Here is a 27,729-nt window from a genome sequence, read left to right as displayed (position 1 = left end):
ATGTCCTCTGTATTGGCAGGCACATTCTCAACCACTGGTCCACCAGGGAAGTACTGCTTCATTTTTCTTTATACAACTTATCCTGACCTGATTTTTTTTTTTAATGTATTTGTGTTTCTTTCTGCTGCAACAAAAGAAGAACAGAGATTTTGTTTGGTTCACTGCTGCATATCTGACCTGGAACAGTGTCTTACACATAATAGATATTCAGTATTTGTGTTATTATTTATTTAGACTGCACTGCATACCTTGTGGAATCCCAGTTCCTCAGCCAGGGACTGAACCTGGCCAGGGCAATGAAAGCATCAAGTGCTGACCACTAGACTACCAGGGACCTCCCGATATTTGTGGGATGGATAGATGAATCTCATATGAAGTTGAAAATATTTAAAAAGTGAATCTGAAAAAAGTGTGGTTTTAGCACAGAATTAAATGGGCATATCAATGGAATTAAATAAATAGCCAGAAAATGATTTTTATTTATATAAGATATTATGATATAATAAGTAATCACCTATTAGTAGGGAAGTGATGGGTAATTTTCTGTGATTTTCAGTGATTAGCAAACTATTTTTGGTCAAGAGAGAGATAGTTAATATTTTAGCTTTTCAGGCTCCTATCACAACTCTTGTAACAATTAGTGAAGGGAAAGGAGCCATAGACAAATATAAATGAATAGATATGGTTAGATTTGACCCATGGTAGTTTGCCCACCCCTGGATTATTAAATTAGTAATAATAAACTTCATCAGGTTAGTGATTTTTATATATTTTGTTGTTCACTGATAGATCCCAGGTACACAGAACGTCCTTGGCATAAAATAAGGGTATTGAATAAAAATTGTTGATTTGAACTAAATCAAAATGACATTTGAAGACCTGGCTATTTGGGATGAAATGAACTTAGTTCCTCTCTGTACATCATATAATTGTATAAATTGCAATAGATAAATGTACAATGATGAAAATGGTTGGATGTGTAGGTGTATATTTATCTGTCTTTGGATTGAGAGTGTTATTTCTAAGCATAAATAAAGTAGATGAAATTAGCTATGAAAAAAGCATTTCCCTATTTGAAAATGTAAAACATATATATATATATATATATATATATCTCAACATCATAAAAATAAAAGAACATAAAAATAGAAAAAGTTACCATACATTAAAAAAAGGCTCATAACCTTTACGCAGAAAACATATATATGTATTGATAAGAAAAATACGAACAATCTGATGATAAAAAGGGCCAAATCCAGGCATTTCCTCGGTTACATACAAGTAAATCCCTGAAAAAATAGTAAACTGTTAATAACTTTAAAAAAATACAAAGGAAAATAAGATCTAATTTATAACTGCTGCTGCTAAGTTGCTTCAGTCGTGTCCGACTCTGTGCGACCCCATAGACGGCAGCCCACCAGGCTCCCCTGTCCCTGGAATTCTCCACGCAAGAACAGTGGAGTGGGTTGCCATTTCCTTCTCCAATGTATGAAAGTGAAAAGTGAAAGTGAAGTCGCTCAGTCATGTCCGACTCTTCGAGACCCCATGGACTGAGGCCCACCAGGCTCCTCCCCCCATGGGATTTTCCATGCAAGAGTACAGGAGTGGGTTGCCATTGCCTTCTCCGAATTTATAACTATCAAAGTATAAAAATAAAAAGATAAAAGGATAATACTAAATATTGGTTCACATATCTTGCTGATGAGAGTAAATTTATGCCATCTTTTAAAAACACATTTTTGTAGTACATTAAAAAAAAAAAGCCTTTATATCTTTTTAATGTGTCAAGTAATTTACCTTCCAAGAATCTGTCCTCAGGAAATAATTAACAATGATATCAAGGATTTATGGTCAAGAAAGTTCAACATACTTTCATAATAAAATACAGTAGAAAATAGTTTACATATTTAATTAATAGAGAAATGGTTCAACAAATTATATCTGCAAGATTGAAGATATAGTGTCACTGTGACTATTTTTTGAAGATTTTTAATGATATGAGAGCGCTAATGATTGAGTAATGAGTATAAGAAGGAGAATAAAAAGCTGATTACCCAGGAATATTTCAGTTATGTAAAATACATAGGGCAGAGCAAGAAGATTAGAAGAAAAGATTCCAAGATGTTAACCATGGTTTTGTCTGGATTTTAGGATTGTGGATAGTTTTTGTTTTCCATTTTGTATTTTTCTATTTTGTTACAGGGCTCCTACATTTGCTATCTTATCATCAATATATATTGTCTTTTTTAATTTATTTTTTATTTTTTTTAAATTTTATTTTATTTTTAAACTTTACAATATTGTATTAGTTTTGCCAAATATAAATGAATTTAAAATTCTAAGAAAGCCAATTGAGTGTAGGCACAGATGACTCACATGAAAAGGAAGTAAAAAAACCAAATGTTTGAAAAAGTTTTGGCCTCATAAATAAAAGAATGCAAGTTAAAATAAATATGAGATATTACCTCAGATATTTATAAAAACATTTTTACTGCCTATGAGGAATAAAAAATGACTTTAAGATTTGTATTCCTTGGTCTGTATCATCAAAGGTATGTTACTGGTATGAGCTGCCCTATCTGATAGGTTAATAATTTGCCACATTTAAATTTTAATTTTAGCTAGATAAAATAGAATAAAAGAAAATTTTCTGGAAGTCTAGTGGTCAGGACTGAGCCTTCCAATACAGGGGGTGCAGGTTTGATCCCTGGTTAGGGAGTTAAGATTCCACATGCCTTGTGGCCCAAAAGCCAAAAAACATAAAACAGAAGAAATATTGTAACAAATTCAATAAAAACTTAAAAAAATAGAATAAAAAATCCATTTCAAGGGCTCGGTAAGCACATGCCTAGTTACTATCTTGAACATGCCAGATATAATTTTCTATCATTGCAGACAATCCTATGGACAGGGCTGCTCCAGCATATATATGATAACTTATTTAGCTCAGTCTGTCATCTTTGAAAGATATCAATCACTTTTAGAGCACAAGAGAGAAGGGACATCATATATAAAAGAGGAGAAGTTTCAGAAATAATTATATCTAGAAATTACACTTAATATTAATTTGTTTAACCAACAGTTTTAAGTGCCTACTGTGTGTCTGTCTGTGGAGACAGACTTTTATTTGCTCTTCCCCCAGAAACTTCCATGGCTATTTCCTCAGTTCTTTGTTAAAATGTGGCCTTATACAGAGAAGTTCTCCAAGCAATGTATTAATAGATAAAATAGTAATCCTTCCCTATACCTACTCCTCCTGCTGCATTTCCTGTACTACTTGCTCTTTATTTTTCTCAGGAGCCTATTTGTTTTCTCTATTTTTACCACTTATATGTTTGTTAATTTATTTATGGTGTATCTCTTGATTAGAATTAGAGTTCTAATAGAGTATAGACTTTTCTTTTCCTTTTTTTGGTTCACTGTTCTAATTCCTAGTCTAATACTTAGTTTTAATTTAATAGTTCATGTCCCTAAGTGATAGTCTGTGAAACTTGACTGATGTAAGGTAAAATTCATCTGAAAGTAGATGAGGACAGATATTTCAAAAGATGGATTTTTTTCTTGGAAAGGATAACAAAGGTGGATTTTTTTCCCCAGTGTAAAGCACATTACAAATCGAGAATCATTCTTATAGAATTAAATTAAAATATTAAAAAAATAATGATATATACCAGAGATTTGGGGAGACATTTAAACTGCGATTGGGCTTCCCTGGTGGCTCAGACAGTAAAGATATGCCTGTAATGCAAGATGCCTGGGTTTGATCCTTAGGTTGGGAAGATCCCCTGGAGACGGGAATGTCTACCCACTCTAGTATTCTTGCCTGGAGAATTCTATGGGCACAGGAACCTAGCAAGCAATAGTACATGGGGTTGCAAAGAGTCAGACACAACTGAGCAATTAACACACTTCAACTTCCTCCAAAAACAGATTAAAGCATAATGGTGCATTAGAGTGGAATCTATGCAATAACCTTTTGAAATAAGTGTTTAGATATTGATGGTACATAGGAATATTTGATAGGAAATAATAGTATATGAATAATGTCTGCAAACAGAAACTTTAAAAACACATGTATTATATATATAATTAATTTAATGTGATTTTTTTTTTTGAGCTATTTCTAATCTTTATGGGAAAGAGACTGCCCGCCCTTAACATCACAATGTAAGATGCAGGCTCTGGAGGTGAAAAAGTTGGCATTCATCTGTGGCAGAAAAAGTGTCTTGAATGATTTATGTGAATTTCTTGTCCAAATAAATTGAGAAATAGGTCCCACACAGTTGGAAACCTAGAATTTCCACAACCAGGATTTTGAGGAAAGCCTTCATCTAGAAGTAGATTCCTTTCATTTGTCCACAGACTAAAGCAAATCTGGGGGATTCTTTAGCAAATGTTCAGCTGCAGATAATGCAATGTGATTCTATGGTAGCTCCAAATACCCCCATTCAATTGGTGAAATGTCAGCTGTTCTTCCTTGATGAGGAAGAAGCATCCGTGGGTTGGTTATGGTGGAATTTTTAACCACCTACCCAAATTTAATGTATTTTTATCCTGTGTATCAGAAAAAATCACCATAAGAGCCCCAGTGCTGTAAAGATATTAAGTGAAATAAATCCTACTTTATATCCATCATGGGAAAATCAATTTTATATTAGTTCAGTGATCACATTAAATTTTAATCCAAGGTTAGATGTTCCACAAATAAAATCTAACCCTTAGTTAACCTAAGATAAAATGAATCCTTTCTTATTCTCTATTATTCTTTCATTTAAAAATTAATTGGTCATTCATTTCATAAACATTTATTGATCATTTTGTATTTATCAGGCATTGCATTTTGTGCTAAAACAATAACTAAAAGATGATATAACAGCATAATTTATTGCTATTAATTGCATCATTCCCTACATAGCTATGAGACTGTGTGTCTGTGCTCGATTGTGTTCGACTCTGTGACCCCATGGACTGTGGCCAACCAGGCGCCTCCGTCTATGGGATTCTTCAGGCAAGAATACTGGAGTAGGTTGCCATTTCCTCCTCCAGGGGATCTTCCCAACCTAGGGATCAAACCCGTGTCTCTTGTGTCTCCTGCATTGGCAGGCGATTTCTTTACCACTAAGCTACCTGGGAACGCACTGAAAACCTTTTAGTTCTGTTAACACCCCTGTCAGGCAGGTGTCATTTAATAGATGGAAAAAAAGTGAGATGCCCTGACTTGGAGGGAAAGTGATGTAGCAAAACAAACCCTGTACCCTTTCTTCTCTCTCCTTTTAGTGAAGACTTATTTTCCAAACCAAAACACTGGGACACACAGTTTGAGAAGGGAGTTTTTCTCTTTGGTGATTTTACTTGTGTGCAGGGTATTAAAGGACTATCTGATTAAATTATATTTCCTTACTCTTTTGATTAATCACCTTATTGAAAAAATAAATTATGTAAAAATTGGGAACTGTCTAAGAACATCTGGAACATCTGGCCACCATACTGACCCATTGTAATCTTGTGAATATTTAAATGTTCTCTCTGCCCAGTCCTTGAGTCTTTTCTCACAGCCTATGTTCCCTTGCTCACTTCCTTTTATTTTTTTAACTCCATTTTTTTTCCTACCACCCAACTCATTTAGTTTCAATTGTGTATCTTAGCTTTTGCAATTTGTCTACTCTGACATGCTTGGAAATTTACAGTTTGTTTAGCAGGATAACCAACTTTGGCCTCATTTACTCCCACATGAAGGTCAGAGCCCACAGTCTTTATTGATATTCCCTTTGCTTTAGAATCGTCTCTTGTCGCTTAGCCGATTCGGAGAAGAAGGCACGAGCACAGATCCTCTGAGCTTACCAGATAATCTGTGGACGAACAAGTCAAAATTGCTGGCAAGGGTTTGACTTTTTCTTATGTTTCTGTTTTCCTCTCCAGGCATTTTCTGTGTTCGCGTCCTCCCATGTGGGCCAGTTATTAGAGGTGAAAATGTATAGAGATGTGAGCCATCAGTAATCACCTTCACCACTTTCTTGTACTTATAATGGCTGTTTCCTCTTTATTTTCCTCACATCAAGTGGAAAAGTATTTTCCAGCAAGTCAGGCTTGAGGATGGAGGGAGAAGGCTGTGTGCAGGAGGAAAGAGAAGCAGATCAGGAAGAAGGGGCGGTGGTCTGTGAAATAACAACCAAACTTAAAGGCGAAGCTACTACTGATGATAAACTTGGAATGGATTTAGGCAGGAATATTTTTATTCAAAGCAACTTTCAAAAGCAGAAGAAATATTATCAATTACCATTTCAGGACGATTTTTTGAAGGTTCCAATATTGAGTTATAAAGAACACACTGAGTTGTTTGGCTTGTCTTTCCAGGTTTGCAACACAACCACAGACAGGAAGCATGCAGACACCTTTTTGGAGAAGTGTGTTACTGAGTCAATAATGAACATTGTGAGCGGCTTCTTTAATTCACCCTTTTCAGACAACAGTACCAGCCTCCAGGTAACATTACCAAAAAGTAAAAAGCATCCTGTCACACAGAATTTCTGTACCTTATTAGGGTGAAAAAAAATTTAATATGGCCAGAAAGTCCTTTTCTACCCTTCTAAAGATCAGTCTTCTTTCATAGTATTCACTGTTATACCCCTTTCTGAGTTTCCCAATCTTTATTTTCAATAAATGAAACTTCAAGCTGAATTCTTTTTGCTCTAAGCAAAATAGGAACTTTCACAACTGTTGATTGACTCTTTACCATGTGTCAAAATAACTGGTATGATTCCTTAAATGGGTAGACATTTTGACTCAATAATTCCAATTTAGTAAATCCTGAAAGAATTAGCATGGATTTATATACTAAGATTTGCACTGAAGTATTTATAATACTTAAAAATTGATGTCAACTTTAAATGTTCACAAGCAGGAAATTAACTACTTTGGTGGCTCAGATGGAAAAGAAAATGCCTGCAGTGTGGGAGACCTGGGTTCCATCTATGGTTTGGGAAAATTCCCTGGAAAAGGAAATAGCAACCCACTCCGTTATTCTTGTCTGGAGAATTTCCTGGACGGAGGAGCCTGGTGGCGTACAGTCCATGACACGACTGAGTGACTGACACTTTCACTTTCGTTTATAAATACTTAAAATTTGATGTCAACCTCAAATGTCCTCAAGCAGGAGATTAGCTAAATATATTGTGGTATATCTATAGATGGCTATTATATCGCAATTAAAAGTCAGGGTTTAAAAGAAAAATTGATGACTAAGGAAAATAATCACAAAGCAGTATAAAGTGAAATAGGCCACAAAATTGCATTATAGTATCCTCCAGGTTTGTGTGTGTAAAGAATATATGTGCATATATACATAGAAAAACTCAGTAAGTAATTACTGTAAAAATGTTGATACTAGCCCCAAGCATCCAGTATCGTGCATTGAACCTGGACTGGCAACTCGTTTCATACATGATATTTTACATGTGCACTGGGACGACCCCGAGGGATGGTATGGGGAGGGAGGAGGGAGGAGGGTTCAGGATGGGGAACACATGTATACCTGTGGCGGATTCATTTTGATATTTGGCAAAACTAATACAATTATGTAAATATTAAAAATAAAATAAAATTTAAAAAATAAAATAAAAATAACACTACAAAAAAAATGTTGATACTGATTATCTTTACTTGTTAGGATTATTGGTGATTTTCATTTGTTTGGTTACCAAATATTCTACAGTGATTGTATATTGCTCTTATAAAAATGCTATTTCAGTTACACCTTTTTAGAGAAAACTTTTGGACTGTTAAAATCATGTAAAATTGTTTTAGTAGGTCAAAATTGCTGTCTCCTCTACTTGCTCATCATATGAAACTTAAACATACAATCAATAAAACAAACAAATAAACCCAAAGCACCTGTTCTATTTATGCATGCTTGGTTGCTCAGTCGTGTCTGACTCTCTGTGACTCCATGAACTGTGCCCAATAGGCTATTCTGTCCATGTAATTTTCCAGGCAAGAATACTGCAATGGGTTTCCATTTTCTAATCCATGTTCTGTTTATACTTGGAAATAAACCAGAAATTATAAAAGTATACTTAAATTCATATCATTGGCTTCAAGAAATGTAATATTTTCCAGATTAAGAATATAGGTAAAATAATGAATTTTCTATAGTGTCTAATGTGGTTCTTGTCATGAAATGAGTACATAATAAATATCTGCTGAATGAGATGTTCATTAAATAGCACTGAAACTTAAAAGACAAGATTGTATTTTATTTTGATGGACCTGTTTTCATAATGAGTAGATATCGCATCAGGAGGGTTAATGGTCTGATGACCTGTTTGCCTCTTTCTGTTTTCAGACACATCAGCCAGTTTTTATTCAGCTGCTCCAGTCTGCCTTCAGAATTTATAATTGCACCTGGCCAAATCCAGCCCAGAAAGCCTCAGTGGAGTCCTGTATCAGAACTTTGGCTGAAGTGGGTAAGTTGGAGTGTCAGATTTTACTTACTTCACATTATGTGAAAGAAATCAGGCTTTTGTCTAAAAGGCAGTATAAAGTAGCTTGTGTGACTTCTATAAAGGTGAAGAACAGAGATGAGCAAACGATTCTGAACATCGCATCCTTTTAGGGAGGAGATTATAATTATTAAATTTCTTCATTTTAAATATTTTAAAATACTTATTTTTAAATTATATTTCTAACCTTAAATTAATATTTTATATAGTGCTTTAATATAGCTCAGTAGAATATTACACAAATGAGTTTGTTTTTGTTATCTGAGATTTTATTATGGAACTGTCTGTTAAGTAGCCTAATATATTAATATTTGTAGTAGGACCTCTTGAGGGGTTTTTAGTTTGCTAATTTTGTGTGAAATCTATCCATATTTATTTGAGCCTCTATTATCTATAGGAGGCTTCAGAAATTACAGATAAAATGGAATTCCAAAGAATAACACTTAAGGGAAGGTTAGTGCATTCTAGACAGTATTTTTTAGAGTTCTCTCCTTTTTTTTTTTTTTTTGAAGTAAATTTGGACTGTTCTAGATGGCAGAAAGGAGGAGGGAAAAGAAATATAGACTGGACTGGACTTCAGAAAACAAACAGGAGCTGAATCATTCTTCTCAGCTAATGGTGGTTCTGCGGGCATTGCAGGCATTGGAAAGGGCAGCTTATAGTGTGTTTCATTATTCTGATCATCATCACTGCTGACGTATTTCAGCATACACCATTTGCCATGCTAAGCAATTTACATGTTTTATCTCATTTAATCCTTAAATAGGCTCATGGCTTATTTACATTTTACAGCTGGGGAAGCAGAATTATCTAGATCAGTTGACTTGGCCAGGGTTATAGTATGTGCTCAGTAAATGATAAATGAATAAATGGTTTAACTAATTAATGGCCACTTGAAGTATTTTAGTCTCTTCTCCCCATGTGCAATTTGGTTTAAGTAATTTAATATTGACAAAATGTAATGATGGCCCAATTTTATTTGAATACATTCAAAGGATTTATAACCTAAGAGGATCAATTGAAAATTATTAGAAATAAAAGATGAATAGAGTTCATCTAGGTGATTGTAAATTGTTAATAAGTGTTAAACTTAGTAGATCTTCTGTATATCCCAAAGAGAGAATACATTTGAAAAAATATGTCACCACAATAAAAATAATATTTTAGGCAAAATAAGAAACATGAGAGTAAAATTATATTGCTATTTTGAGGGCTATAAAAGATTTTAATAAATGATTTGTTTGAATTTTTAATAAATGATTTTAACTTAATTTTTAATTTAGCAAATGGATTTTATTTAAATTTAATCAATGGATTTATTTAAATTATGTTAAATTTATAAGATTTAATAAAAAACTACTATTTGGGGATTATAAAATTCAACTTGTAAGGATGCCAGTTCTCCACAGTTTATAATTTTACTGCTTTCAAATGGGACTCCTTTGCATACACTCTCTACCCCCTCTGCTTGGGCCTAGACACCCTCTGCAGGGCCACACCCACAAGGCTGTGTCCTCTGACAGCTTAGCCTCTGCCTCCTTCTTGTGGAAGCTTCCTCCTCACATCCCACTGGTTGCCACAGCCCCCGTCAGGCTATTGCTCTCTTGCCCAGTGGCCTCTGACTCTGTGCTGGGTCACTCGTTAGCACGGATACCCTTATCACCTTTGTCACCGTGCCAGGCTGTCCACCAGTGTGGACAGCTTCCTTACCTAAGTCTGATTCTCCGTTCCAGGGTGCCTCCAAGGCACATGCCTCCCACTCCTTTCTGGGTTCGAACACTCTGGACCACCTCAGCCCCTAATGCCTCCTTGCCCAGCATTGGCACTTGACTTTGCTCTGCTCCCCCTCCTGGTTTTAAGATAGAATGTGTGTGAAAATAGCTCAGTCGTGTCTGACTCTTTGCAGCCCATGGACTGTACAGTCCAAGGAATTTTCCAGGCCCGAATACTGGAGTGGATAGCCTTTCCCTTCTCTAGGGGATCTTCCCAACCCAGGGACTGAACTCAGGTCTCCCACATTGCAGGCAGATTCTTTACCAGCTGAGCCACAAGGGAAGGCCTAGGACAGAATTGTTCCAGAAGAAAAGGAAGAGGCCATCATGAAAGTGAAAGGGTTAGTCTATCAGTCATGTCTGACTCTTTGTGACCCCATGGACTATAGCTCGCCAGGCTCCTCTGTCCCTGGAATTCTCCAGGCAAGAATACTGGAGTGGGTTGCCGTTCTCTTCTCCAGAGGATCTTCCTGATTCAGGGATCAAACCCAGGTCTCTTGCAATGTAGGCGATCCTTTACCATCTGAGCCACAGTGAAGCCCAGGCTATCCTACGTACTGTCAAAAGTAAAGAACACAAAAGAGAACCTAAATTTTGTTTTGAAAAGATGCACAGGGCAAAGGGTCCGGCAGGATATAAATAAAATATTAACACAGGTTATTGCTTGGGGGTAGAATGGTTCTATTGTCCATGCTTTCCTGTAACTTGTGAGTTTTTAATAATAGATCTCAAATTGTAATAAAACAATATTAAAAGCATTTTCATTTTGACCCAGTCAGCTGGGAAATATACTAACCATCAAAAGATAATCTAAAGGAAAGGCAAAGAAATATGATGATTTGTTTTTACAAAGGAATTTTTTTTTGCATTGTCTTTGCTGGGTATATTTCTGTATTTTACATTTTAAGGCAGTCTCCCTTTTTCCGCCTCATCTTCCTGCTTCTTCTCTCCCCTTTCCTCTTTCTCCTCCCCCCCTTTTTTTTCACTTCCTTTTTGTCTCCTCCTCTTCTTCCCTAAGCATTGATATTCAGCAAATACAATGGGGGAAAACATGGGGCATGGAGGGTATGCTGTTCATACCACTTACAAATTGAGAGATGAAGAGCTCTGAGCCACAAGTGAGATGCCATGCTGTATTTTCCATCTGAGTTGCAATTCCAGTGTTGTTCCCCATGTAGTCAGGCCAGTTCCTGCAGAGCAGGGTGGCACAACTTTGGAAGTTTAAAACAGTCCCTGAAACTTTACAGTTTAAGAATAGAATTTATTTCTGTGTTACAGGACTTCTTTTTCTACCATTTCCTTTACTCTTTATGATTTAACAGGAAATTTTAGTCTCTTTTTGTATGCTATAGAGACACATGTGAAAGGAAGTCCAAAAAATATCTTAAGTCAATAATCAAAGTAGGTTTGGAAGGATGCTTTGGTATAAAATCTCAGTTTTATCTTTGTGTGAAAGCATGTTTTTTTTTAAATTGAAATATACTTGATTTGCAGTGTTTCAGGTGCCCAGCCAAGTGGTTCGGTTGTGCATGCACACACACAGACACACTTTTTCAGGTTCTTTTCCATTATAGGTTATTGCAATTTATTGAATACAGTTCCTTGTGCTATATAGTAGAATCTTTGGTTATCTATTAAGGTTTTATGTGCAGTAGTGTGTATATGTTAATCCCAAACTCCCTAGTTTATCACTCCCCCTGCCCCTGCCACTTTTCTCCTTTATGACCATTAATTTGTTTTCTTTTTTAAAAAATATATTATCTTTATTTATTTTTAAAAATTTATTTGTTTTAATTGGAGGCTAATTACTTTACAGTATTGTGATTTTTGCCATACACTGACATGAATCAACCATGGGTGTACATGTGTTCCCCATGTACCCCCTCCCACCTTTCTCCCCATCCCATCCCTCAGGGTCATCCCAGTGCACCAGCTCTGAGCACCCTGTCTCATGCATCAAACCTGGACAGATCTATTTCACATACAGTAATATACATGTTTCAGTGCTATTCTCTCAAATCATCCCACCCTCAGCTTCTCCCACAGAGTCCAGAAGTCTGTTCTCCTTGCATCCCTGGGATAAAGCCCACTTGGTCATGATGTATGATCTTTTTAATATGTTGTTGGATTCTGTTTGCTAGAATTTTGTTGAGGATTTTTACATCTATGTTCATCAGTGATAACTGACCTGCAGTTTTCTTTTTTTGTGGCATGTTTGTCTGGTTTTGATATTAGGGTGATGGTGGCCTCATAGAATGAGTTTGGGAGTTTACTTTCCTCTGGAATTTTTTGAAAGAGTTTGAGTAGGATAGGTGTTAGCTCTTCTCTAAATTTTTGGTAGAATTCACCTGTGAATCCATCTGGTCCTAGACTTTTGTTTATTGGAAGATTTTTGATTACAGTTTCGATTTCCATGCTTGTGATGGGTCTGTTAAGATTTTCTATTTCTTCCTGGTTCGGTTTTGGAAGGTTGTATTTTTCTAAGAATTCGTTCATTTCTTCCAAGTTGTCCATTTTATTGCGTATAGTTGCTCATAGTCTCATGATCCTTTGTATTTCCGTGTTGTCATGATTTCTCCATTTTCATTTCTCATTTTATTGATTTGATTCTTCTCCCTTTTTTCATGATGAATCTGGCTAATGGTTTGCCTATTTTATAATCTTCTCAAAGAACCAGCATTTAGTTCTGTTGATTTTGCTGTAGTCTCCTTTGTTTCTTTTTCATTTATTTCTGCTCTGATTTTTTATGATTTATTTCCTTCTACTAACTTTGGGATTCTTAATTTCTTCTTATTCTAGTTGCTTTAGGTGTAAAGTTAGGTTATTTGATGTTTTTCTTGTTTCTTGAGGTAAACTTGTATTGCTGTGATCCTTCCTCTTACCACTGCTTTTACTGAATTGAATCCCGTAGGTTTTGGGTTGTTTTCATTTGTTTCTATGCGTATTTTGATTTCCTTTTTTATTTCTTCTGTGATCTGTTGGGAGAACCATTAATTTTTTTTTTCTGTGTCTGTGAGTCTGTTTCTGTTTTGTTAAGAAGTTCATTTACATCATTTTCTAGAATTTCACATATAAGTGATATCATATGATATTTGTCTTTCCCTGTCTGACTCACTTCACTTAGTATGATAATTTCTAGGTTCATCCACGGCACTGCAAATGGCGAGCATATTTCCTTCCACTTCCTCATTTGTTGTTTCCAACTGAACAGTTAGGAAACTGTCTGTCTGCATTTGTCCCCTTCTCCTACTCCACAATGGCCTAGTTTGACCCCTCTTTGCATCCTTTCTGGACCATATAGGCATTCTGTGTTCTTTCCTTGCTTAAAAAAATATGCTACCAGAATAATCTTGATGTGAAATTCTGTTGTTTTAAAAATGTCAACAACAAAATTCTCAGCCTTCAGCAGCATCCCTTTGTCCAATAAACTAGGATGGATTCCTCATTGCACATTTGTGGCCTTGCCAGCACAGCCCTGCCTCCTCTTTTGACTTGTTGCTTACTGCTTCTCACCCCCACACAGAGAACTGGATATCCTGCCCCAGATATTTCTCACATAATAAGTCTCTTTTTCTCTCCAGTTTCCACCATTGCCAGTTGTCAGTATCTTTTCCATTACTTGAAAATTTTTATTGTTCAAATTCCTCCATTAAAGCCATTTCTGACTTACAGGTCCGGATCTGAACTCATCCCCATTTGACCATTTATACTTTTCTTACAGTCTTAACTTTATCCTAGCGTACACCATCGCTAAGTATTAATCTACTAGATTTTGAGGGACAACAACTATGAAATGTCTGTGAAAAATACATTAATAAAAGCTATTGTCTCAGATGAAAAAGTAAAAAGCAAATTCTGCTTTGTGATGGGTTTTTGTTGTTCAGTCACCGAGTCATGTCCAACTCAGTGCAAGCCCGTGGACTACAGCATGCCAGGCTTCCCTGTCCTTCATTGTCTCCCAGAGCTTCCTCAGACTCACGTCCGTTGAGTTGATGATGCCATCCAACCATCTCATCCTCTTTCATTCTCTTCTCCTCCTGCCTTCGATCTTTCCCAGCATCAGGGTCTTTTCCAATGAGTGCTGGGTCGACCGCATCTTTTTTTTTGTTTGTTGGTAGATATGCTTCATGGAAAAACACGTCATCAAAATGAAAGCATTCAGAAGTAAGCATCTGTGGTAGTAAAGGGATCTAAACTTCCCTTACTTATGTAATGATGTTGCAGGAAGGGGGACCCCTTTCTGGGCCCGAAACTGGGCTCTTGTCTAACACTTGAAATGAATTGTCCAAGGAGACAAATGTGCTGACAAAGCAAGAGATTTTATTGGGAAAGGGCGCCCAGATGGAGAGCAGTAGGGTAAGGGAAACCAGAAGAACTGCTCAGCCATGTGGCTCGTGGCTCGCAGTTTTATGGTGATGGGGTTAGTTTCCAGGTTGTCTTCAGCCAATCATTCTGACTCAGAGTCCTTCCCGGTGGTGCACACCTTGTTCAGCCAAGAAGGATGCCAGTGAGAAGGATGCTGGGAGGTGGTTGCACAGGCAGTGTCTCCTTTTGACCTTTCCCAAACTCTTCCGGTTGGTGGTGGCTTTTTAGTTCCATGTTCCTTACCAGGACCTCCTGTTGTAAAACAACGCATGCAAATGGTTACTATGGTGCCTGGCCTGGATGGGTGGTTTCAGTCAGTGTGCTTCCCCTAATAGTGTTTGAAAACATTTGAAATATTTAGGCAAATAAAAAAGAAGTCTTATCTTGCAACACTTGAAGGTGTGAATGGATTTTGTTTACAGGTTCCCAGGAATAGATTATAATTAATATATGGCAACTGCAAGAAGCAGATTTAAAAAAATTTTTTTTCTTTTTTTTGATCATGCCACACAACTTATGGGATCTCAGTTCCCTGACCAGGGATTGAACCTTGGCAGTGGGAGCACCAAGTTCTAACCATTGGAAGCACCAAGTCCTTACCATTGGACTGCCAGGAAACTCCCTAAGAGGCAGATTTTTGTCCCACTTCAAAGAATAACTATTTACAGTTAGTACATTTTTAAAACCTTAGGAGTCACATGTGACTCTTCCCTTTTGTTCACTTCTGTTAAATACAGTAGCAGGTTTTATTGGTTCCACTTCCAAAATCCATCAGTTTTTTTGTTCTCTTGTCAGACACTCTTGTCAAATGCACCATGATATGACATGGATTACAGAAGAGTCTCATTACTGAATACCCTACCTCTACCCGAGTCTCGCTACAACCCATTCTCTATATAGTAGTTATAGTGATCTTAAAATGTAAATCAAGTCATATCAGTCATTTATGTAAAACTTTCCATTGCACTAAAAGTTCCTGTTCCTTGTCATGATCTAGAAAGACCTTCATCATCTGAGTTCCATCTACTACTACTTTCCCCCATTTCCCTACCCCCGTCTCTGATCCACCCACACTGGCCTACATTCCGTTTCTCATCTGTAAACCTTTTTCTCATCCCAGGGCTTTTGCGTGTACTGTTTCCGTTATTTGAATCCTTCTCTCCCATATGATGACATGTCCAAACATTAAATGCTCAGTGAAGTGTTCCAGATACAGTTTTCCATATGTAGTTTTCCAGCTTCTTCCTACCCCTCGTCCTGTCTTGCTGTTTCATTTTCGTCTTAGCCCTTACCACTGTTTGGAAGCACCTTGTTTGTTTGTTTACCTCTTTTTTGTCTGCTTCTCCCTTTAGAATATAAACTACAAAATCAGGGATTTTGCTTTATTCACTGATTGCTTCGCTTAAACGTGCCTGGTTCTGACATAGCTGGTTTTTGAATGTTGTTGACTGACAGTAATCCATGAGCTAGATATTTTTGCAGATGGTGAACTTTAGGCATAGAAAGGTTAAATAACTTACCTGATTCATAAGTAGAGCTGGATTTGAAATCCAAGTTTCTCTGAGTATGAAGTTGATGCTGTACCAGATTGCTCCAGAGTCCTTTCTTAGGAAACCTCAACATATAAACTAGGACTATGGCAGTTTGGCTCGCCAGGCAGGGATCTGTCTAACGTGTTATAGCTCAGGTGCAAAGTCATTTTTGTGTTTCAGCACCTCTTTAAGGTGGCATTTATTACAATTGAAATATATATGAATTTATATTAAAGAAAACAAAGAATATATGTATTTAAGAAAAATGTTACAATGTCAAAGAGAATACCTAATTTTTTTAAAGCAAAATTTCAGTGCATTTACAAACTGGTAAACACATTCTTATAAATGCAGATAATTATTATATTGTCTATTCTAGTTATATTTACATAACTTTTTGTCATTTGTAAAGTGCTCTCAAGTATGTTGGCTGAACTCATCTATCATCAAAAATATTTCATTCTCTTTCATATTTATACATTAGATATAAAAGGTAGTAAAAACAGCAAAAGCATTTACTAGGTCAGAACTTACCTTACTGGGAGTGGGGAGCATTGATTAGTGTTATTGCATGTGTATATGATCAGTAACTCAGTTGTGTCTGACTCTTTGTGACCCCATGAACTGTAATCCACCAGGCTCCTCTGTCCATGAGATTTCCCAAGCAAGAATACTGGAGTGGGTTGCCATTTCTTTCCCCAGGGGATCTTCCCAATCCAGGGATCAAACCTGCGTCTCCTGCAGCTCCTTGCTTTGGCAGGCAGATTCTTTCCCACTGAGCCACCTGGGAAGCCTTGTTATTAGTTTTAGACAGTGTGGTAAACCCTGTGATGTAGACATAATCTGTAGGCCCATTTTTAAGATGAGATCTTGAGGTTAGCAAGGTTAGATAGCTCGTTTGGTCACACAGGCAGGTGTGAACCCCTTCTAGACTGACATACTAGCAGGCATTTGTGATGCTCTGCTATCAGAAATCAGTGTGAATAACATTGTATCATACCTTTAAAGTATAAAATATTGATCAGGATGTTAATTTCATTAGTCAGTTACTGTTCTTCAATTTATTCATTTGTATAAAATACAATAACACATGTTAGAAGTACTTTGAGAAAAAGCATCCAAGGATCACTCCCATTTTATTTCTTTTAAAAAAGAATTTTGTTCCATGTGTTTCATAAGCTTCAAATGATTTGAGGGCATTAATATTGGGTACTTTGTTAAAAATATAATCGTTTTTCCAAATGGAAATTTTGCAAAATATCTTTTACAAATGCTTTTAATAATGAACATCAATCTTCAAGCCAGTCGTGCCCCCCAAATTTGAATGTGTATAAAACATTAACCCTTTGAGAAGAGAAATTCAGTCTCTCTTAAATCAGTGTGTCTGTTTTCATCTCTCTAGATGTTATGACTGATTGTATAAAGCATTTGACATGATGTATCTCTATAATTATGGTTTTAAAGTAATAATGGAAATTTTAAAACTCCATTATTACTTAAAAAATTAAATCTGAAGGAGAAGCTAGGACAAATTTTATAAGCTTTTTCACATATTTATTAATTAAGCTAATAAGCCCTCATTATCTGAAAAACATTACTCTAGTTCTTAGGGATATGCAGTCTGAGAAACCATATTTCTTGACCTCAGTGAATTTCTAATACATTGAGGGTAAATGTTACATGTACAGGAATCACAAAGCAGAATAAAACTAGACAAGTGGGATGGGGTAGAGTAGGAGGGAGGTGCGAGAGGGAGATGATACCTGTCTACATACAGCTGATTTATTTCCTTGTACAGCAGAAACTAATGCAACATTGTAAAGCAATCATACTTCAGTAAAAAACAAAGCTAAGTCCTTTATCTGTTACAAAGTTCGAGAATCTGACACTGGCTAGAGCATGGTAGATCGATGAATATTTATTATATGAATAAAATACCTGAGTGAATACAAATGAATGAATATTCTACTCTTGTCATTGGCTGCATAATATCCTATTGTGTGCCTATATTCTAATTTATTTAACCCCATTATTATTTATGTTGTTTCCAATCATTTTACTCATGAGGAAGAATAAGATAAATACTTAGGGGTAGAATTTCTGGATATTCTACTTTTGACAGATACTGTAGTCTGTAGAGATTGTTCAATTTATATGCCACAAACAATGCAGGAGATTATTTATCTCCTTGATAATATGGTGTGCTTTGGATTCTTAGATCTTTGCAAATCTTTTAACTAAAAGTATCCATATAGATTTAATTTGTGTCTCTCTTCTTACAAGTAAGGGAAAAAAAAACCTTTCCATGTGATTGAGTCACTGGTATTTCCTTTTCTGTGAACTGTCACTTTTTATTTACTCTTTTTAAGTTTTTTGTTTGTTTGTTTGTTTTTTTCCCGAAAAAAAAAAATGAGCTCTTTGCCTGAAAGTAGCCAATATTTTTTTTCTCAGTTTTTCATTTGTCATTTGAATTTTTGGGGGCATGTAGAAATTACTTTCTTGTAGGCTTTTTAGGTTTTGTTTCATCTTCCGGAATGGCCTTGATAAGCCTAAGAGGTTGTTTTTAATTCCCATTGAGAATGTTCATGGTTTTAGTTTGCCTGGTCTGTTTGTTTTTTGGTGTGGCTGTTAACAATTTTGAGTTATCTGGAATATATTTAGTTGTAAGATAGAGGATGTGAAATCAACTTAATTTTTTCCAGATGAATAGTCAGGTGTGTGTGCCAATACTAGTTCTTACATAACCCATAAAATTATATATTCTTTTTTCATTTAGGTAAAATTGGTATATAACAGTACACTAGTTTCAGGCTTAGAACACAATAATTTGATATTTTTACACACGATGAAGTGATCACCACAATAAGTATAGTTTCCGTCCTTCAGCATGTGTTTGGACTGCCTTGACTCTACGCGCACTTCCTAAGCCCCTTCTCCTCTGAGCTGTTCTCTGTATCTGTGAGTTTTGTTTTGATTTGTGTGTTCATTTGCTTTGTTTTTTAGCTTCCACATGTAAGTGAAATCGTGTGGTATTTGTGTTTCTCTCTGATTTATTTCACTTAGCACAGTAACCTCCAGATGCGTCCATGCTGTCCCAAATGGCAAGATTTCCTTCCTTTTTTATGGTTGAATGGTTTCCAGTTTGTGTGTGTGTGTATGTGATATCTTCTTTATCCATGCATCATACATTGACAGACACTTTGGGTGCTCCCATTTCTTGGCTGTTGTAAATAATGCTGTGGTGAACACAGGGGTGTATATACCTTTGGGGGTTAATGTTTTCATTTTCTTTGGATAAATACCTGGAAGTAGAATATGTGGATCGTGGCAGTTCTATTTTTAATTGGTGGAGGAACCTCCACACTGTTTTCCCCTTCATCAAATTTATATGCCCACCAGTAGTGCACAAGGGTTCCTTTTTCTCCACATCCTCTCCAGTGTTGCTGCTGCTGCTGCTGCTAAGTCTCCTCAGTCGTGTCTGACTCTGTGCGACCCTATAGACGGCAGCCCACCAGGCTCCTCTGTTCCTGGGATTCTCCAGGCAAGAACACCAGAGTGGTTTGCTATTTCCTTCTCCAGTGCATGAAAGTGAAAAGTGAAAGTGAAGACGCTCAGCGGTGTCCGACTCTTAGCTACCCCATGGACTGCAGCCTACCAGGCTCCTCTGTCCATGGGATTTTCCAGGCAAGAGTACTGCAGTGGGTTGCCATTGTCTTCTCCGCTCCAATACTTGTAATAAAATTTTATTTAATTGAGGGTCAGTTAAGTGTAGATTGAGTACCAAACAGGAAAGATACAATTTGTGTATTTAGTGTTCTTCATATTTAAGAATGCTAGTGTTTCAGTGGTGATTTATCCTGGATATTTTGACCTGATTCAGAAAAGGTACCACTCTGCTCACTTATCTTTCTTGTGCACTAGCCATTCTTATTTTTCTGAGCCTGTACAGGGGTGCTTGACAACAAACCAAGTGTTATTAATAAATGCTTACACTTTCTGTTGCGTTTTTCCCCAACCTGTCAATTTATCTATCTAAACATTTTTTTTTCCTGTCGTACTTATCACTGTAATACGTGTATTCTCAGAGATTTTCATTTGCCATTTGCCACCAGTAATTTGGTCTAATTTAAAAATATCACAGACTATGCAATATTTAATGAATAATAATTAAAAATAGATTTCAATTACATCTTAAAGTAATTTTGTCATATCTAGAGAATTTTCAGGATTTGTAAGCCTAATTAGTCAGTTAGCCCAGTAATCACAATACCTATAAATAAAGATAATGCATTTTAGAGAACTAGCCATCTCTGGGCAGAACACTGTAAAAGATAAATTGTTAATAGCAACCCATCTTCTCTCTTATTTGATTTTAAAGAACTCCATATGCTTATTCTCTGACAAAATACCCTTAATGAGATAGTATCTTAGTTGCATTCTAGCTTAGGGTGAAATAGGAACATTTATTTTTTAAATACTTTAAACTTTTATATGACCACTAAAGCACAGTTGGAGTTAATGACACATGCTGAAAGAATGATTGGCTGTTGGTAATTCATTAGTTTTTTCTGATTGAAGATAGGAGGTGTAGAAACCATTAACCCCAAAATACATCCTAGTTCACATTTCAATTCACATTCTGATATTTATATCAGAATGTTTTCTACCTTAATAAATGGAAGTTAAATGTGGATCATATTTTTGGTTACATGAGAAAAATATTATTGTAGTTATTAATGTTCTTGTAAAGTGAGATCATGAATTAATTCCTTTCTTTTCCTAGCCACAAATTTCTGCTTTAATTGTTAAACTGTATATAGAAAACTAAATTAGCATTGTCACTTTTTCTTTCAACTTAATCTTTTGTAATATTTTGACAGTGCCGAGAATCTATTTCAGGCCACGTCTTAAAGGTATTAACATTTTACAATTGCTTGAAAAAGTTTTATCATTATCTACACAGCTCACTTATTTTAACTCAAATTCTCCTTTCCCCAGTTGCTTAATTGATTTTCTTTTATTGCTTAGAAATTGTGATTTAGCATTTGACTAGAGTTTACCTCTGGGCATGAGAAAGTAGGGTTTATTTTAGCCAGTTAATGTATATTGTGCAATTTGTGCCAAGACAGAAGACTAAAAAAAAACCAGCTAGAGTGGTTCAGTTTGGGGGACAGAAACACCCTTTCAACAAAGTTTGGGACAGTGGTGTCTCCTTGCTGCTGGCCATAGTGGAATAGTGGTAGCAGCTCATGGGATGTATGAGGACGGGGTAGGGATGAGATTTTCTTGACCACACTGATACGGGGGCTTCATATGCTGGGGTGGCACTGGTGGTAAAGAACCTGCCTGCCAGTGCAGGAGACAGAAGAGATGCGGGTTCGATCCCTGGATTGGGAAGATATCCTGAAGGAGGGCACAGCAACCCACTCCAGGATTCCTACCTGGAGAATCCCATGAACAGAGGAGCCTGGCGGGCTACAGTCCATAGGGTTGCAAAGAGTCAGACACGACTGAAGCAGTGTAGCATGTACTCACACACCGTTGGATTACATCTTCACTGGTGTCATTAGAAAAATACTTCTTAGTATTCATAGCAGCACACACTCACTTGACGGTCAGTTGTATCTAACATATCTGGTTACTAAAGGGGAGGTAAATCCATCCCCTTTGTTTAAACAGTTGTGAAAATTGGGTTGCAATATGTTTTGAGCAATTTTAAGTTTTATGTTGTTTTTGTTCAGCTGCTAAGTTGTGTCTGACTCTTTGTGTCCCCAACTGCAGCATGCCAGGCTTCCCTGTCCTTCACTATCTCCCAGAGTTTGTGCAAACTAGTGCCCATTGAGTCAGTGAGGCCATGCAACCATCTCATCCTCTGTCGCCTCTTTTTCCTCCTGCCCTCAATTTTTCCCAGCATCAGAGTCTTTTTCCAGTGAGGTGACTCTTCACATCAGGTGGCAAAAGTGTTAAAGCTTCAGCATCAGTCCTTCCAATGAATATTCAGGGTTGATTTTCTTTAGGATTGACTGGTTTGATCTCCTTGCTGCCGGAGGGGCTCTCAAGAGTCTTTTCCAGCACAGCAGTTCAAAAGCATGTATTAACCATGGACAGAGGAGCCTGGCAGGCTACAGTCCATGGGCTTGCAAAGAGTCAAGACACGACTGAGCAACTAACACTTTAAGTTCTATAATTTTTCTTATTTTCTGTTGCTTAGAAAATAACATATAAGGGATATTGCCTTCTGTTTGACTTTTGAATGTTTAGAGCAAACCCAGCATATGTGTGAAGCAGTCATTATGGGTGAGTCAGTCAAGTAAAAATTAAGTATTTAAAAAATATGTGCAGCAATTTTGAGGCTGTTGGTCCTTCAGATGGGACTAGAGTGCATTTGCTTTGCTGTATGTGATGGACAGAAGCAGAGACATTGTATGCTGTGGAAAAGGGAAATTTATAAGGAATATTAAGAAAATATTCACTTGGGAAATTTGGACAGTGGTACAATTGATCATTTAGGGTTGGCTTAGAGCTGTTATTGTTTCCTTAAAACTTTAGCTCGAGCTCCTGTCTAAATTGGGAACTTTTTGTGTTGGCAGCTAAAATTATATATTTTCAAAGAAGTTTTTAAGTATCTCTGAGCATCACAGAATTTTCACCAACAGGAAGAGCACTGCCACTGCCGTTACTTTCCTTCCATTATATGAAGCAAGCCAGATCCTCTCATTCTCACTCACTGTCATTTCTTTTTATTCCTTCCCTCCTATTTCCATTAATTAAAGAAATCTTCTAGTGACTATCATTATAACTTTAAAGAATATCTTTTTATCCCTATTCCTTGAATAACAGGTCTAAATAATGTCTTTATCTTCACACTGTGAAAAATCAGGAAATTAACACATCTTCAGTTTTCACCTTTTCTTTCCCACTTTGTGTTCCAATGATTGCTTTATAGATGACTGGTTTACATTGTTATGACTTGAGATGATTGTATTCTGTTCTGAAATACAATGAAATCTCTTATAGGTTGATAATGTTTAAAAATCAGTTTTTTTCTGAATAGAAAAATTTATGAGCCTTGCTTGTTCTGAAATGTTTTTATTTAGGCATCACTGTTGATTTTTAGTTTAGATGGTTTATAAACACCTAAAAAAATCTGGTTTTATCCTTTGGTCTTTTTTTGCCTCTTTATCACTTTTAAAATTGACATATATTTGATTTACAATATTGTTTTGGTTTCAGGTGTACAACATAATGATTCAGTATTCTTATAGACTAGACTCCATTTAGATCATCATACAATATGGGCTTATATTCCTTGTGTTTACAGTATAGCCTTGTAGCTTATTTATTTTCTACACAGTCGTTTGTACCTCTTAACTGCATGTACATATAATCCTCTGCTCTACCCCTGCCTTTCCCCACTTCCCTTTTCCCAGTGGCAGCTACTAATTGGTTTGCTCAGCAGTCTGTCTATAAAGATATTATTCTGCTGACTTCTAGCGTCCAGTATTGACGATGAAAAGTCTGATGCCAGTCTGAATTTCTGTAGAAACCCTCTTTTCTCTCTGAAAATTCTTGCAGTTTTCTTTCTGCTATTGGCATTTACAGTGATTTCATAGGGGAGCCAAATAAACGACCACACCGAGGAGCCTTAAAACAACAGAAATGTATTGTCTCCCAGTGCTGGGTAAAAGGCAGAAATCAAGGTGTCAGCAGTGCCATACTCTCTCTGAAGACTTTAGGGAAGGATCTGTTCATGCCCTTCTCGTAGCCTGTGGTCCAGCTGGTAGCCCTTGGTGTTCCTGGCTTGGAAATGCATAAATCTAGTCTCCCTCCGTCTTCACATGGTGTCTAGCTCTGTTTTCCTTCTCCCCTTCTTATGAGGACACAAGCCCACCCTTATCGGGCGTCAACTTAACTTGATTCCATCTGCAAAGACCCTATTTCCCAGTATGGTCACCTTTCCAAGTACTTGGGATTAGCACTTCAACACATATTTTCTGGCAGACACAATTCAACCGATAATAGCATTATACATGTTGATTAGGATATGAACAATATGCTTATTTAATCCTATTTAACACACACAGTAGACCGTTTCAGTTAAGACTTGCATTTTTTTCAACTCAAAGTAATTAATTGTCTTCTGTATTTTCTTAATCATTTTTTCTCTTCCATTGTCTTGGATGTTTCTTTCTGGAGCTTACACTTATTAGATATTTGACTTCCTGGGTGACCCTCCCTATTTCATTTTCTCTCTGTTTTAGTTTCCCTTGGACTCATTTTTATGCATAGTTATTTTATTTAATGGAGAAGGAAATGGCAACCCACTCCAGTATTCTTGTCTGGAGAATCCCATGGACCAAGGAGCCTGGTGGGCCACAGTCCAGGGGGTCGCAAAACAGTCAGACACGACTGAGCGACTAACACTCACACAGTTTATTTAAAATATGGTCTATTATAATACTTCATCTATATTATGAGTCTTCAAGTCTTTTCACATGAGTGAATTTTCTAGATAACAGATACTCCATTAGCACCACAGTAATTCTAGATGTATTATTTCTTTTTTTACAAAGTATTTCTATCTTTTCATCTTCTGTATATTGTCCCTTTGACTCTTTGATGCTTTGTATTGTGGAAAATTCCTTCACTTTCCCAGTTATCAAAGTGTTATTTAGTTGCTCCGTCGTGTCTGACTTTTTGCAATGCCATGGACTGTAGCATGCCAGGCTACTGTGTTCATGGAATTCTCCAGGCAAGAATATTGGAGTGGATAGCCATTCCATTCTCTAGGGAATCTTTCCAACCCAAGGATCAAACCTGGGTCTCCTGCACTGCAGGTGGATTCTTTACCACCTGAGCCACCAGGGGGTCCTTATTCCTTTCTTTTACAGCCAATTTTGAAATTTCTTTTGTACAATCTATACAATCATTTTAATTTCCAAGATTGCTTTATTTTTATTTTCTATTTTTTTGAATGTGGTGTGTGCTCACATTTTCTGAGGACAATAACTATAATTATTTGAATGTTTTTTTTGTGTGTGATTCCCTGAATCATTTCTATTTTCACTGGGGCTAGTTATTCTTTGTTTTAATTAGTTTTTATTGGAGTATTCTTGCGTTATAGTGTTGTGTAAGTTTCTACTGTACAGCAGAGTGAATCAGCTGTACGTATATAAATACCCTCTCTTTTTTGAATTTCCTTTCTGTTTAGGTAACCAGAGAGCCCTGAGTAGAGTTCCCTGAGCTGTACAGTAGGTTCTCATTAGATAGTCTGTTTTATTCCTAGAAGTGAATATGTATCAATCCCAGTCTCCCGATTCATCTCACTCCCTTTCCCATTTGGTGTCCGTATGTTTGTTCTCTACATCTGTGCCTCTATTTCTGTTTTACAAACAGGATCAGTTACCAGTTTTCTAGATTCCACATGTACACATTAATATGTCATATTTGTTTTTCTCTTTTAAAAAATATTTATTTACGTGTTGGCTGTTGTGGGTTTTTGTTGCTTCTCACCAGTTTCCTCTAGTGCACAGCTCTAGGCGAGCAGGCTCAGTAGCTGTAGCACATGGGCTTAGTTGCTCCGAGTCACGTGGAATCTTCCTGGACCAGGGATCAAACTGGTGTCCCCCACGCTGCAAGGCAGACCCTTAACCAGTGGAGCGTCAGGGAAGTCCCAGGGCTGTCCTCAGTGTTCTTGCTTTTCCCTGTGACTCGTGGTGGTATGTTATAGTTACAGAGATCCATAAATGACCTGCACGGGCTTCCACTGCAGTTTTGAGAGTCTGTTTCTCTAATAGCTTTCTCATGTAAATGACAAGGCTTACGCTGAATTCTGGGTGAGGGAAGAATACAGGAGTGGGTAGCCATTCCCTTCTCCAGGGTATCTTCCTCACTCAGGAAATGAACCTGGGTGTCCTGCATTTTATAAGCAGATTCTTTACCATCTGAGCCACCAGGGAAGCCCCCCCGCAAAATGATACACAGGCTTTCTTGGAGTGTACGTGTGTGTGTGTGTGTGTGAGAGAGAGAGAGAGGTAGAGAAAACAAGCTGGAAGTACTAACAAGTGTTAAAATCAGGAGGTTTTTCCTCATGGGTTGAAATCTTTAATATATTTTCTCTTTTTACTGGGGTAACCCCTCCTCTCCCCTGCATTCTTCTTCTTATTTGATCAGGATCTTTGAAGTTACTTCCAGCCCTATTCAGCTTCTCTGTCAATCTCTAACACCTTCATTTGGCATCTTCTCCAGGCAGGTGTTCTTGTTTCTTGAGAGAACATTTCTGCATTTCTCTAACTTTATCCTCTGGGTAAAAGCCTCTGCTGCTTGTCACTCTGTTTATACTTGTCAGAGAGAGGAGGGCCTAAACTTCCCAGCTATTCAGATGTTCTTTCTGGAGTTGCCAGCTGATTATCCCACCTCCCATCTCCACTCTATGTACTGTTTGGCTGGGAACCTAGGAAGGCCTGTTCTAACTCTAATCTCTTGCAGAGCAATTTCTTCTCTTCTTTCTCTGATGGATGAATCTCATCTTCATTCTGTTTGTAAAAATACTTCAACATTTCTATATTTTTTTCTGGCAAGCAATCTTGTTTTTCAGTATTGTGATATGAAATGAAAGTGAAAGTGTTAGTTCCTCAGCCATGTCTGACTCTTTGCGACCCCATGGACTGTAGCCCACCAGACTCCTCTGTCCATGGAATTCTCCATGCGAGAATACTGGAATGGGTAGCCATTCCCTTCTCCAGAGGATCTTCCCAACCCAGGGATTGAACCTGGGTCTCCTCCATTGCAGGGAGATTCTTTACCAGCTGAGCCACCAGGGAAGACTATGTCTATTAAAATATAAATTTCAGTGGATCTTGGAAAGAAGAACATGTACTGTGTACTATTTTCCAATGCATATTTTCTCATACTTTTCAATTTTTTAATTTCTTGTCTAAGATGTTTTACCATATGCAGTTTTGTGCATTTTACATGGGTGTGCATACACATATACAGAAGAATTATATTTATAAAATGGACTGTCAGGATTTTGTCATGTATTTTCTGCCTGCTTTTTAATTGTCTTCTGCATCTAGGAAGGTACAAATATATATGATTGTTATACAGTGTTTTCCCATATTGATGATGTATAAAGTATATTTTAAACATTAATCATCAAGAAATCAAATAAGTTCTTGAATATTTAATGAGTCTATTTTAGTCATTGGTCTTAAGAACTGAGACACTTTCAAGTTAAACACTTTTGTAGTTGTGTAAAATAATTTAATGGCAGAACTTGAAGGTTTGATAGTTTTCTTTTTTTCCCCATTTCATTGAGATATAATTGGCATATAATATTGTCAGTGATATATGTATATATTGTGAAATGATTACTACAATAAATTTAGTTAACAATCTCACAGTCATAATTTTTTTTCTTAAAATGGGAACATTCAAGATCTACTCTCTTAGGAACTTTCAAATATATGCTCTAGTATGGCTAACTATAATCACCATGCTTTACATTACATATCAGAATTTGTCTCATTTTTTAATTTTGTATTTGTTCTGTCTTAATTG

General features: G+C 36.7%; 1 protein-coding gene across 1 annotated transcript in view; it reads left to right on the top strand.

Annotated features, from left to right (window-relative positions):
* ITPR2 (inositol 1,4,5-trisphosphate receptor, type 2) overlaps positions 1 to 27,729 on the top strand; it is a 586,895-nt gene that overhangs the window by 286,631 nt on the left and 272,535 nt on the right. Inside the window, exons 33-34 of the mRNA XM_010856005.1 lie at positions 6,355 to 6,483; positions 8,342 to 8,462. Coding sequence (XP_010854307.1) covers positions 6,355 to 6,483; positions 8,342 to 8,462 — 250 coding nt within the window. The remainder of the gene's footprint in view (positions 1 to 6,354; positions 6,484 to 8,341; positions 8,463 to 27,729) is intronic.

Source organism: Bison bison, unplaced genomic scaffold, assembly GCF_000754665.1.
Source record: "Bison bison bison isolate TAMUID 2011002044 unplaced genomic scaffold, Bison_UMD1.0 scf7180017864370, whole genome shotgun sequence".
In the NCBI taxonomy this organism is placed as follows: Eukaryota; Metazoa; Chordata; class Mammalia; order Artiodactyla; family Bovidae; genus Bison; species Bison bison.
Note: the sequence above shows the minus strand (reverse complement) of the source record. Positions and strands in the feature narration are given on the sequence as shown.